Source organism: Apodemus sylvaticus, chromosome 7 (genome assembly GCF_947179515.1).
Source record: "Apodemus sylvaticus chromosome 7, mApoSyl1.1, whole genome shotgun sequence".
Classification (NCBI taxonomy): domain Eukaryota; kingdom Metazoa; phylum Chordata; class Mammalia; order Rodentia; family Muridae; genus Apodemus; species Apodemus sylvaticus.
Genome location: NC_067478.1, coordinates 53,233,279 through 53,246,704, shown reverse-complemented (window position 1 = coordinate 53,246,704; position 13,426 = coordinate 53,233,279). Strand labels below are relative to the sequence as shown.

The 13,426-nt window shown below is 38.8% G+C and overlaps 1 protein-coding gene across 2 annotated transcripts in view; it reads left to right on the top strand.

The window, feature by feature from the left end:
* Bmp5 (bone morphogenetic protein 5) overlaps positions 1-13,426 on the top strand; it is a 146,312-nt gene that overhangs the window by 126,448 nt on the left and 6,438 nt on the right. For both annotated transcript variants that reach the window (XM_052189424.1, XM_052189423.1), the window contains exon 5: positions 1,909-1,985. In XM_052189424.1, coding sequence (XP_052045384.1) covers positions 1,909-1,985 — 77 coding nt within the window. The remainder of the gene's footprint in view (positions 1-1,908; positions 1,986-13,426) is intronic.

Genomic DNA, 13,426 nt, shown 5'->3' with positions numbered 1-13,426 from the left:
GATCTTTTCCCAATTTGTTGGTTGCCGATCTGTCCTCTTGATGGTGTCCTTTGCCTTACAGAAACTCTGTAACCTTATGAGGTCCCATTTGTCAATTCTTGCTCTTAGAGCATATGCTATTGGTGTTCTGTTCAGAAACTTTCTCCCTGTACCGATGTCCTCAAGGGTCTTTCCCAGTTTCTTTTCTATTAGCTTCAGAGTGTCTGGCTTTATGTGGAGGTCCTTGATCCATTTGGATTTGAGCTTAGTACAAGGAGACAAGGATGGATCAATTCGCATTCTTCTGCATGCTGACCTCCAGTTGAACCAGCACCATTTGTTGAAAAGGCTATCTTTTTTCCATTGGATGTTTTCAGCCTCTTTGTCGAGGATCAAGTGGCCATAGGTGTGTGGGTTCATTTCTGGAACTTCAATCCTGTTCCATTGATCCTCCTGCCTGTCACTGTACCAATACCATGCAGTTTTTTAACACTATTGCTCTGTAGTATCGCTTGAGGTCAGGGATACTGATTCCCCCAGATTTTCTTCTCTTGCTGAGAATCGTTTTAGCTATCCTGGGTTTTTTGTTGTTCCAGATGAATTTGAGAATTGCTCTTTCTAACTCTGTGAAGAATTGAGTTGGGATTTTGATGGGTATTGCAGTGAATCTGTATAGTGCTTTAGGCAATATGGCCATTTTAACTATATTGATTCTACCGATCCATGAGCATGGGAGGTTTTCCCATTTTTTGAGGTCTTCTTCCATTTCCTTCTTCAGAGTCTTGAAGTTCTTGTCATACAGATCTTTCACATGTTTGGTAAGAGTCACCCCAAGATACTTTATACTGTTTGTGGCTATTGTGAAGGGGGTCATTTCCCTAATTTCTTTCTCAGCCTGCTTATCCTTTGAGTATAGGAAGGCTACTGATTTGCTGGAGTTGATTTTATAACCTGCCACTTTGCTGAAGTTATCAGCTGTAGGAGCTCTCTAGTGGAGTTCTTTGGGTCACTTAGGTAGACGATCATGTCGTCTGCAAATAATGATAGTTTGACTTCTTCCTTTCCAATTTGTATCCCTTTGACCTCCTTATGCTGTCGAATTGCCCGAGCTAGTACCTCAAGTACAATATTGAAAAGATAAGGAGAAAGGGGGCAGCCTTGTCTGGTCCCTGATTTCAGTGTGATTGCTTCAAGTTTCTCTCCATTTAGTTTGATGCTGGCTACCGGTTTGCTGTATATTGCTTTTACTATGTTGTGTGTGTTATGGTGTGTTGATCCAGAAGCAATGGTGGAGACTGTGAGAAAGTGGGTTTGAAATCTATTTGAAAGTTGTGTAGGAGACTTCCTGACAGGTTGGATATGAGAATGAAGAGAAAAGAGAGTGAGTTCCTTGAGCTATTTGTCTGATTGATTTTTTGCCTGGCTACTTCCATTAGCAATGGATGAAGACGCCTAAATTGAATATTCATTTGAATCTTATATTGATGGCACTTATTATTTAAGTAAGATCTCTAAAGACATTAGCATCTGCTCTGAAAGTATCTATGCAGAAAGTATTGTATGAATATGCAGCATATATTTACATAAAGCACCACTATAGTAGGATTGAGTTAATGAATTATTACACAGCTAAAGTTAGAAGTCAATGAAAGGCAGCACCAGCTGATGCCTGATGAATAGGTGGCAATAGAAATCTTTTCAGAACTTTATAAAGCAAATGATATTATCTACATTCTATACATCACAATTGATCAACAGCCAAAATTCTTGGTCAAGTGTCAAATTCCTGTTTTATATCTTCAGACACAGTCTCTTCTAGAAACCTTATCTATATATAATCTCATAACAGAAATTGTATACCGCAATACCTAGTGTACTAGTAGGCAGTCATTTGTTTAAATCTGAATTTTGTTTTTCTTTAATCTGTAGATTATAATACCAGTGAACAAAAACAAGCCTGCAAGAAGCATGAACTCTATGTGAGTTTCCGAGATCTGGGATGGCAGGTAAGATGGCTCAATTTGGGTGCCTCTTTTCTGTTTTATCTAAAATCCTTCGTAAGTCTAGTCTTCGTTAATAATTGTTCCAATATAATAACCATTCTGAAGACTATTCAGTATGTGGTTCACACACATCATTTTCATTTCCTTATTACTTTTTCCTTATTGAAACATAATGAGTTGGGTTTAACAACTCTCTAGGGAAATATAACATTCTAAAATGTAACATCTAAGAATGGATTAAAAACAATACTGCCCTTTAACTGTCCCCAGTCTTCTGTTTTGCATGAGTCAGAGACTCACTGTGCAGCCCGAGATGTCTTTGATTCCTTCTGTTTCAGTGTCCCATGTACTAGGATTCTAGGCACGTACCACCATGCTCTGCATTTATAATATTTACTATAAATATTATATAGTAAGTATTTATATTTATAATATTTAATATATAATATTATATAAATATTATATATTAGTAAATATATAATAAATATTTACTAATGTGTTTATTTATGTACACACATGCATGTGCTTGTCTGTGAGCATGTGTGTGGGTTAGAAGAGACCATCATGTGCCTGGCTCCCTCACTTTCCACCTTACTTTTTGAAATAGTTATCTCTCAACTGAGTCTGGGCCTCACTATCTTTGGAACTATGGGGTTTGCCAGAAAGGGCTAGTGATTGTTATGTCTCTCCTATTCCAATGTAGAAAATCCTGGGATTACAAGCAAGCACGACTGTAGTGGTAAATTGTTAAACTGCGCTGAGCTCCTGGTGGTTAATCACGCTTCTTGCCAGCCCCCAGAGTTCTCTGGATTTGTGAACGTGTGCATTGTAACTTTTAATATGCCTTACTAGCTCAGTGACTGGGCCACTCTTATATCTCCATGTGGCTAACATACTCCCCTTTGATATTCCTGAGTTGATATTGTTAAATCTACGTTTCATCTCTGCTATTCCAGACCAAATCGAGAAAGTGGCCCCTGGAGCCACTTTCCTGGATTCTTACTTGTCAGAGGTCTCTCAAGTCTGATCCCTGCTTCCTCATCATGGAGATCCTGCTCCTTCTCCCTCAGCATCTCTTTCCCAGGAATACCAAACATCCCACCTCAGCCTGCCCAGCCATTGGATGCTGGGTCTTTATTGACCTGTTAAAAAACTGTTGGTAGGGACCTGCCACAGACTGTGAACTTCCATGTAAGCACAAAATCAAATCCTCAACATATGATAGACAATCCCCATCCCCTGAGTCCCTCCTTGTCTCCCAGGTTTTTACCTGGGTGCTGGGTATCCAAACTCAGGTCCTCATGCTTTCTCAGTCAACACTCTCAAATACTGAGTCTTATTCACAGCATCTCTAGGACTTTTAATTTTATGAAGATAAAATACATTTTTGGATTATTACAAATGCCTACATTAGCTCTATTACCACCACAGTTCTGTTTAGGAAATAGAAATTCCAATTATAAAGTTTAAATCATAAACCAAGTTTGCAAGAATACTTTTCTTTCACTTGATACTCTTATTATTTTTTAATATGCTCCACAAATGAGGGAAAGAGGAAATTTAGAAAAATAATTTTTAATGACTCTGAAAACAATTAAATATGAAGTTTTCGGATTTCTTTTGGTATTCTATTACAACAAATTCTCAATATATGAACCACATTCATAGTATTATATTCACAAAATTAAAATAATAATACAAGGTAATATTAAGGTGAAAGTATATATTTGTTTTTATAATATTTTCATTTTTTAGATTTTAAAAATTATTTTATTTATATACATCCCAGATGTTGACCCCTCCCAGTCCCACCTCTCGGAGTTCTTTTTTTCTTTTTTTTAAAATTAGATATATCCTTTATTTACATTTCAAATGTTGTCCCCCTTTCCTGGTTGCCCCCCTTGAAAATCCCATAAGTCATCTCCCCTCCCCATGTTCCCCAATCAACCTTCTCCCGCTTCCCAGTCCTGGTATTCCCCAACACCACAGCATTAAGTCTACCCAAGACTGGGGGCCTTTCCTCCCTTTGATGCCCAACAAGGCTATCCTCTGGTGTTTATGCGTCTGGAGCCATGGGTAACTCCATGTGCACTCTTTGGTTGACGGTTTTGTCCCTGGGAGCTCTGGGAGTACTGGGTAACTTATAATGTTGTTCCTCCTATGGCACTGCAAACCCCTTCAGCTCCTTGGGTCCTTCTCTAGCTCCCGCATTGGGGACCCTGTGCTCAGGTCAATGGCTGGCTGAGAGTGTCCCCCTCTATTTGTCATGCACTAGCAGAGCCTCCCAGGTGACAGCTATATCTGGCTCCAGGCAGCAAGCACTTGTGGGTCTCAATAATAGTGTCTGGGTTTTTTAACTATATAGTATGGATCCCTAGGTGGGGCAGTCACTAGATGGTCTTTCCCTCAGACTCTGCTCCACCCTTTCTATCTCCTTCTGTGGGCATTTTGTTCCCCCTTCTACAAAAGACCAGAGTATCCATACTTTGTTCTTCCTCCTTCTTGGGCATCATTTGATATGTGAAATGAGTCTTGGGTATTCCAAGCTTCTGGGCTAATATCCACTTATCAGTGAGTGTATGCCATGTGTGTTCTTTTGAGATTGGGTCACCTCAGTCAGGGTGATATTTTCCAGTTCCATCCATTTGTCTAAGAATTCCATGAATTCATTGTTTTTAATAGCTGAGTAGTATTCCATAGTATAAATATACCATATTTTCTGTATCCATTTCTCTGTTGTGGGATATCTGGGTTCCTTCAGCTTCTGACAATCATAAATAGGGACATAGTGGAGCATGTGTCCTTATTACATACTGGAGAATCCTCTGGTTACATGCCCAGGAGTGGTATAACAGGGTTCTCCAGTACTTTTATGCCCAGTTTTCTGAGGACCCACCGAACTGATTTCCAGAGTTGTTGTACCAGTTTGCAATCCCATCAGCAGTGGAGGAGTGTTCCTCTTTCTCACATCCTCACCAGCACCTGATGTCTTCTGAGTTTTTGATCTTAGCCACTCTGACAGATGTAAGGTGAAATATCAGGGTTGTTTTGATTTGCATTTCCCTGATGACTAAGGATGTTGAATATTTATTTAGGTGCTTCTCAGCCATTGCTCAAGTGAAAATTCTTTGTTTAGCTCTGTACCCCATTTTTAATAGGTTGTTTGGTTTTCTGGAGTCTATCTTCTTGAGTTCTTTGTATATATTAGATATTAGCCCTCTGTCAGGTGTAGGGCTAGTAAAGATCTTTTCCCAATTTGTTGGTTGCCATTTTGTCCTATTGACAGTGTCCTTTGCCTTACAGAAACTTTGTAATTTTATGAGGTCCCATTTGTCAATTCTTGATCTTAGAGCATAGGCTATTGGTGTTCTGTTCAGGATATTTTCCCCTGTGCCCAGGTGTTCAAGGCTTTTCCCAGTTTCTTTTCTATTAGTTTCAGTGTGTCTGGTTTTATGTGTAGGTCCTTGATCAACTTGGACTTGAGCTTAGTAAAAGGAAATAAAGAATGGATTGATTTGCATTCCTCTGCATGCTAGCTGGCAGCTGAGCCAGCACCATTTGTTGAAAAGGCTATCTTTTTTCCACTGGATGGTTTTAGCTCCTTTGTGAAAGATCAAGTTAACATAGGTGTGTGGTTTATTTCTGCTTCTTCAATTCTATTCCATTCATCTACCTGCCTGTCACTGTACTAATACCATGCAGTATTTAACACTATTGCTTTGTAGTATTGATTGAGGTCTGGGATTCTGATTGCCCCAGAAATTCTTTGACAATTGATTATAGTTTTTGCTAGTCTTGTTTTTTTTTGTTATTTCAGATGAATTTGAGAATTGCTCTTTCTAACTCTATGAAGAACTGAGTTGGAATTTTGACAGGGATTGCAGTGAATCTGTAGATTGCTTTTGGCAAGATGGACATTTTTACTATATTAATCCTGCTAATCCTCGAAAATGGGAGACCTTTCCATATTCTGAGATCTTCTTAAATTTATTTCTTCAGAGACTTAAAATTCCTGTCATACAGATCTTTCTCTTGCTTGGTTAGAGTCACACCAAGGTATTTTTAGATAATTTGTGACTATTGTAAAGGGTGTCATTTCCCTAATTTCTTTCTCAGCGTCTTTGTCATTTGAGTATAGAAAGGCTACCAATTTGTTTGAGTTAATTTTACATCTAACCACTTTGCTGAAGGTGTTTATCAGCTGTAGGAGTTCTCTGGTGGAGTTTTTTGGGTCCTTTAAGTATACTATCATATCATCTGCAAATAGTGATAATTTGACTTCTTCCTTCCCAATTTGTATCCCTTTGACTTCCTTTTTTTTGTCTAATTGTTCTAGCTAGAACTTCAAGTACTATATTGAATAGATAGGGAGAGAGTGGACAGCCTTGTCTGGTCCCTGATTTTAGTGGGAATGCTTCAAGTTTCTCTCCATTTAGTTTGATGTTGGCTACTGGTTTGCTGTATATTGCTTTTATTATGTTTAGGTATGGGCCTTGAATTTCTGATCTTTCTAAGACTTAACATGAAAGGATGCTGAAAGCAAAAATGCTTTTTCAACATTTAATGAAATGGCCATGTGGTTTTTTTTTGTTTGTTTGTTTGTTTGAGTTTGTTTATGTGGTGGATTACATTGATGGATTTCGATATATTGAACCATCCCTGCATCCCTGGGATGAAGCCTACTTGATCGTTGTGAATGATTGTTTTGATCTGTTCTTGGATTTGGATGGCAAAAATTTTACTGAGTATTTTTGCCTTGATATTCGGCAGGCAAATTGGCCTGAAGTTCTCTTTCTTTGTTGGATCTTTTTGTGGTTTTGGTAACAGCGTAATTGTGGATTCATAGAATGAGTTGGGTAGTGTTCCTTCTGTTTCCATTTTGTGGAATAGTTTGAAGAGTATTGGTGCTAGTCTTCTTTGAAGGTCTGACAGAATTCTGCACTAAAACCCTCAGGTCCTGTTCTTTTTTTGTTTGAGAGATTGTCAATGACCACTTCTATTTCTTTAGGGGTTATAGGATGGTTTAGAAGGTCTATCTGATCCTGATTTAACTTTGGTATTTGGTTTCTGTCTAGAAAATTGTCCATTTCATCCATTTTTCCAGTTGTGCTGAATATAGGCTTTTGTAATAGGATCTGATGAGATTTTTAATTTCCTCAGTTTCTGTTGTTATATCTCTCTTTTCATTTCTGATTTTGTTAATTTGGATACTGTCTCTGTGCCCTCTGGTTAGTCTGGCTAAGGGTTTATCTATCTTATTGATTTTCTCAAAGAACCAGCTCCTGGATTCGTTCATTCTTTGTATGGTTCTTTTTGTTTCTACTTGGTTGATTTCAACTATGTGTTTGATGATTTCCTGCCTCCTACTCTTCTTCGGTGTATTAGCTTCTCTCTGTTCTAGAACTTTCAGGTGTGTTGTTAAGCTGCTAGTGTATGCTCTATCTTCTTTTTGGAGGCACTCAGAGCTATGTGTTTTCCTCTTACCCCTGCTTTCATTGTATACCATAAATCTGGGTATGTTGTGTCTTCATTTTCATTAAATTCTAAAAAGTCTTTGATTTTTTCCTTATTTCTTCCTTGACCAAGGTACCATTGAGTAGAGCATTGTTCAGCTTCCATGTGTATATGGGCTTCCAGTTTGCTGCTATTGAAGACCACCCTTACTCCATAGTGATCTGATAAGAGGTATAGGATTAGTTCTATCTTCTTATATCTGTTGAGGTCTCTTTTGTGACCAATTATATGGTCGATTTTGGAGAATATACAATGAGGTGCTGAGAAGGTATATTCTTTCATTATGATGAAATTTTCTATATAATCCATTTGTTCCAAACCATCAATTAGTTTCATTGTGTCTCTGTTTAGTTTGTGTTTCCCTGATCGGTCAGCCCATTGAAGAGATTGGGGTGTTGAAGTCACCCACAATTATTGTGTGAGGTGCAATGTGTGCTTTGACCTTTAGAAAGTTTCTTTTACAAATGAAGGTGCCCCTTGTATTTGGAGCAAGAGTTCTTCTTGGAGGATTTTTCCTTTTATGAGTATGAAGTGTCCTTCCGTGTCTTTTGATGACTTTTGGTTGAAATTCTATTTTATTGGATATTAGAATGGCTACTTCAGCTTGCTTCCTGGGGACATTTGCTTGGAAAATTGTTTTCCAGCCTTTCCTCTGAGGTAGTGTTTGTCTTTGAAACTGAGGTGCATTTCCTGTATGCAGCAAAATGCTGGGTCCTGTTTATGTATCCAGTCTGTAAGTCTATGCCTTTTTATTGGGGAATTGAGTCCATTGATGTTAAGAGATATTAAGGAATAGTGATTGTTGCTTCCTGTTACTTTTGATGTTATTTGTATGTTTGTTATGTTCTTTTGGGTTTGTTGAAAGAAGATTAGTATCTTGCTTTTTCCAGGGTGTAGTTATTCTCCTTATGTTGGCATTTTGTATCTACTATCCTTTTTAGGGCTGGATTTGTGGAAAGGTATTGTGTAAATTTGGTTTTATAATGGAATATCTTGGTTTTTCCATCTATGGTGATTGAGAATTTTGCTGGGTATAGTGTTCTCTTAGGGTCTGTGTGATATCTGCCTAGTATCTTCTTGCTTTCATGGTCTCTGGTGAGAAGTCTGATGTAATACTGATAGGTCTTCCTTTATGTGTTACTTGGCTTTTTTCTCTTACTGCTTTTAATATTTTTCTTTCTTTAATACATTTGGTATTTTGATTATTATGTGACAGGAGGTATTTCTGTTCTGGTCCAGTCTGTTTGGAGTTCTCTAGGCTTCTTGTATGTTCATAGGTATCTCTCTCTTTAGGTTAGGGAAGTTTTCTTCTATAAGTTTGTTTAAGATATTTACTGGCACCTTCTATACTTATAATCCTTAGGTTTGGTCTTCTCATGTGTCCTGGATTTCCTGGAATCTTTTGGGGTATAAGCTTTTTGAATTTTGCATTTTCTTTGACTGTTGAGCCAATGTTTTCTATGGTACCTTCAGCACTTGAGATTCTTTCTTCTATCTCTTGCATTTTGTTTTTGATGCTTGCACCTATGACTCCTGATTTCTTTCCAAGGATTTCTATCTCCAGAGTTGTCTCCCTTTGTGATTTCTTAATTGTTTCTACTTTTGTTTTTGGATCCTGGATGGTTTTGTTCAGTTCCTTAACTTTTTTGTATTTTCCCGTAATTCTTTATGGGATTTTGTGTGTGTGTGTGTGTGTGTGTGTGTGTGTTTCCTCTTTAAGGATTTCGGCCTATTGACCCATGCTCTCCTATATTTCTTTAAGTGGTTTTTGTGTTTCCTCTTCATGGGCTTCTACCTGTCGGCCCATGTTCTCCTGTATTTCTTTAAGGGAGTTATTTATGTCCTCCTTGAAATCTTCTATCAGCATCATGAGATGTGATTTTAAATCCAGATCTTGTTTTTCTGTTGTGTTGGGGTATTGGACTTGCTTTTGTGGGAGAACTTGGTTCAGATGGTGCTATGTTGCCTCGGTTTCTTTTTTTTTTTTCTTTTTGGTTTTTTTGAGACAGGGTTTCTCTGTATAGCCCTGGCTGTCCTGGAACTCACTCTGTAGACAAGGCTGGCCTAGAACTCAGAAATTTGCCTGCCTCTGCCTCCCAAGTGCTGGGATTAAAGGTGTGTGCCACCACTGCCTGGCTGTTGCCTTGGTTTCTGTTGGTAATGTTCTTGTGTTTGCCTTTTGTTATCTGGTTATCTCTGGTGTTAGCAGGTGTTGCTGTTTCTGACTGTAGCTTATCTGTCATGCAAGCCTCTGTATCTATGCTCCAGGAAGACCCGTTCTCTCTGTGTACACTGGTATGTAGGTACTCCTGGGTGACCTGCTCTCTTGTGGTTGTATTTGGGCATATAGTTCTGTGTCTCTCATCAACTCTGGGTGCAGGCGTAAATTGGAAGACTCCTGGGCCAGGCTGCTTCTAGGCTCTTGTGTCCTCAGAGTTTCTGACTGTTTCCTTTCTGAGCATCAGGGGTAGTCCTACCTGTGCTCTCTGGCCTCTCTGCACTCCTGAGTGGTTAGCCACCTCCTTGCGTCACTTGGATATTGTGTGCAGTGGCAGAGGGTGATCCCAAGCCAGAGACAGAAACTGGAGGACTTCCACCAGAGGGTTATAGGTATGATCGTCTGAGTGGCAGGGGTGGTTCTGCCTGTGCAGGAAGACTCCTCCGCATTCCTGGGTGGTCAAAATGCCTCCCTGAGCCACTTGGGTATGGTGTGCTGTGACAGAAGATGGACCCAAACCGGAGATAGAAACCGGAGGGCTTATACCAGAGGGTTCCTGGCATGATCCTCTGAGTAGCTAGACTGGTGGTGGGGTGGGGGGTGGGGGTAGGGGTCTGGTTGTACCTGTGCAGGCCATTCTCTCCACACTCCTGGGTGGATAAGGTACCTCCCTGTGTCACTTGAGTATGGTGTGCTGTGCCAGAGTCACATTTTCATTTTTCAATATTAGTTCCTTGAAATTTTCATCTAGCATATTTTCATCATATTCACTCTCCTTCCTCAACTCTTCACAGATCCAGCACACTTCCTTACTTTTCCAGTTTTAGATTTCTTAAAAAAGAAATCAAAGCTAATTTGTGCTGCTCAAATATTTTAATAGCAACTTATTTATGAGTGTGATTATATATACCATTCCTTTCTCCATGCTGAGATTTTGTGTGGCTTTGGGTCTTGTGCATGTTGTCACAACTACTACAAGCAGTGCCTTTACCCTATTGTGTCCAGAAGACACTGTTTGTAGTCATCCACAGCCACTTTTAATATCTTTCTGCTCTTACTTCCACAGTGTGAACTTTGAAAGAGGTAGGTGTAGTATCTATGTTCCATTTAGGGCTGATCATTCCATAGTCTCTTGTCTAGTATGGATACCTCTGTTATTCATTATCAACTGCAATACAAACTTCTGGGATGAGGAATGAAGTATAGCAGCCTAAGGGTGTAATAAGTTATTAAGAGTTGGTTAATACTGTGTCCATTGAGCAGTGTCAGAACAGTAGATTCTCCCCTGGAGCCAGGTAAGTTTCATCTTGTAGAATGTGGCATATCCAATTGGAATGTGGTTAGCTACTCCTATGACATTAGGACTACACCATTGCACCAGTGGGCATGTCTTGGCAGGCTAGTCATCATTGTATCTGATATAGTTCAAAGTTGGGTAAGATGAATGATTGCTTTTATCCTTCACTAATATGGATGAAACCTTCTAGCATTAAACTGGATAGCAGAAATGAAGCATCCCAGTAGATTCCACTAGATTTCTCAATGCTTTATGACTCAAGTGTGTGGTATCCTCACCAACAGAGCCATATTGTTAAGTTCTAGAAGGTAACACAGAGCACTGATAGAGAATAGCTTCTAATGTTTGGAGTGCCTTAGAATCTCAAGGAGAGGCACTTTTAAGAAAAATGAGATGCAATGCATCTATAAAGTGTTAAATAAGATTAATGGAACAGGAGCGGTAAATCTGAGTGGAATGGGAGATTGTACAGTAGAGGATGATGTAGATAACATTAAAGACCTGTTATTAAATGCCGTATAGAAATATGTCACTTTAGAATCTCTCTATGTATATGTAGTTACACATACAAAGAAAGTTTTAAAATGTAGTTACCCTAAACAATGCCCCTACTAGACAAGACGCACTAGCAAATAAAGAAACCCAGTGCTAGGGATGAGTCACTTCCTGAAGAGTTCTTGTAATTTCCAGACTTCTATGGATATTTCAAATAAAACACACATATCTGAAGATTCAAAGGTAACATTCATAAATAAGAGAAAACATGTGATACCTGTCTTTCTGGCTTGGGTTATGTCATTCATATATAATGATTGTTCCCAGATTCATACATTTACCTGTTAATTTCATTTGTCTTCACAGCAGAATGATATTCAATAATATAAATATACTACAATTTTATTTTCCATTTGTCAGTTATTGGGCATCTAGGCTGTTTGATGTTCTAGTTATTATAAATAGTGAAGATGGATGAGTAGGCATCTCTACAGTAGAATACAGTTGTGTTTTTTTTGGGGGGTTTATGCCCAAGAGTTCTATGCTGAATCATGTGTTATAACTAGTTTAAGCTCTTTGGGGAATCTCAGTGATGATAGTTATAGTGACTATATTGGTTTCTTTCTCACCAGCAGTGAATAAATGTTCCTCTTTCTCCACAGATATATCAGCATTTATCATTTATGCTTGTTTTTACTTTAGCAATTCTGACTAAAATAAGGTGAAATTTCAAAAAGGTTTTAATTTTCATTTTTTTCTGGTCCTAAGAATGTTGAATGTTAAAAATTAGTTTCTTAAGTATTTGTATGTTATGCTTTGAGAACTAAAGTTCTTTTTCCACTTTTAAATTTGAGTTGTTTATTTTCTGAATGTGATTCTTTATACAATCTAAATATTAACCCTCTATTAGGCACATAGCTGATAAAGACTTTTTTCCCATTCTGTACTTTGCCTCTTCAATGGCGTGTCCTCTGCTGCCTAGAAAGTCAAATTTTATGAGTAAAATTTCATTAGGAATAATTATATTTATATTTGTTTCTCTGGGAATGGGGAAATCATTGGATAAATCATTTTTAATTTTCTAAAATTTTTCATGTGCAGTATTCACAAATTTGTTCTAATTCATTTTCTCTAAAAAGATTGTAGATTAAAATAAGGATGAAAAGAAAAACAGGAGATAAAACAAATGGTAAAACTTCATCAGCTTGCAAGACCCTTGACAGTAGGATGAGTTCTAGAGCAGGGATGGGAAGGAGCTCAGTTCTGTTCACAGTAGGGTGAGTTCTAGAGCAGGGATGGAAAGGAGCTCAGTTCTGTTCACAGTAGGGTGAGTTCTAGAGCAGGGATGGAAAGGAGCTCAGTTCTGTTCATAGTAGGGTGAGTTCTAGAGCAGGGATGGGAAGGAGCTCAGTTCTGTTCACAGTAGGGTGAGTTCTAGAGCAGGGATGGGAAGGAGCTCAGTTCTGTTCTCCATGTCTTTTCCTGCTGAAGCCCGCATGGCTTTTGGATTTGACCTGACTAGGGCAACATGACAGTGAAGAAATGACAGATGAGCTTAACCAAAAGCTGGAATCAGCTGACTGTGTGCTCTGATGGAGATGCACCAGCAGTAGTCCAGAGACTCAACACATTTATTATATGAAACATAAATGAAGGGCAGGGCTAGCTAATCTAGTCTCTCTCTCTCTCTCTCTCTCTCTCTCTCTCTCTCTCTCTGTGTGTGTGTGTGTGTGTGTGTGTGTGCGCGTGTGCGCGTGCGTGTGTGTGTGTGTGTGTGTGTGTGTGTGTGTGTGTGTGTGTGTTCTCTGTAGGGGAGCTGAGTCCAGCGGCAGTTATCCTTGAGGAGGAAACTGCTGCTGATGGCTTCTGTACACACTGTCAACATCTGTACTTTACTGATGGAAGGTCTTGCCATTCCCA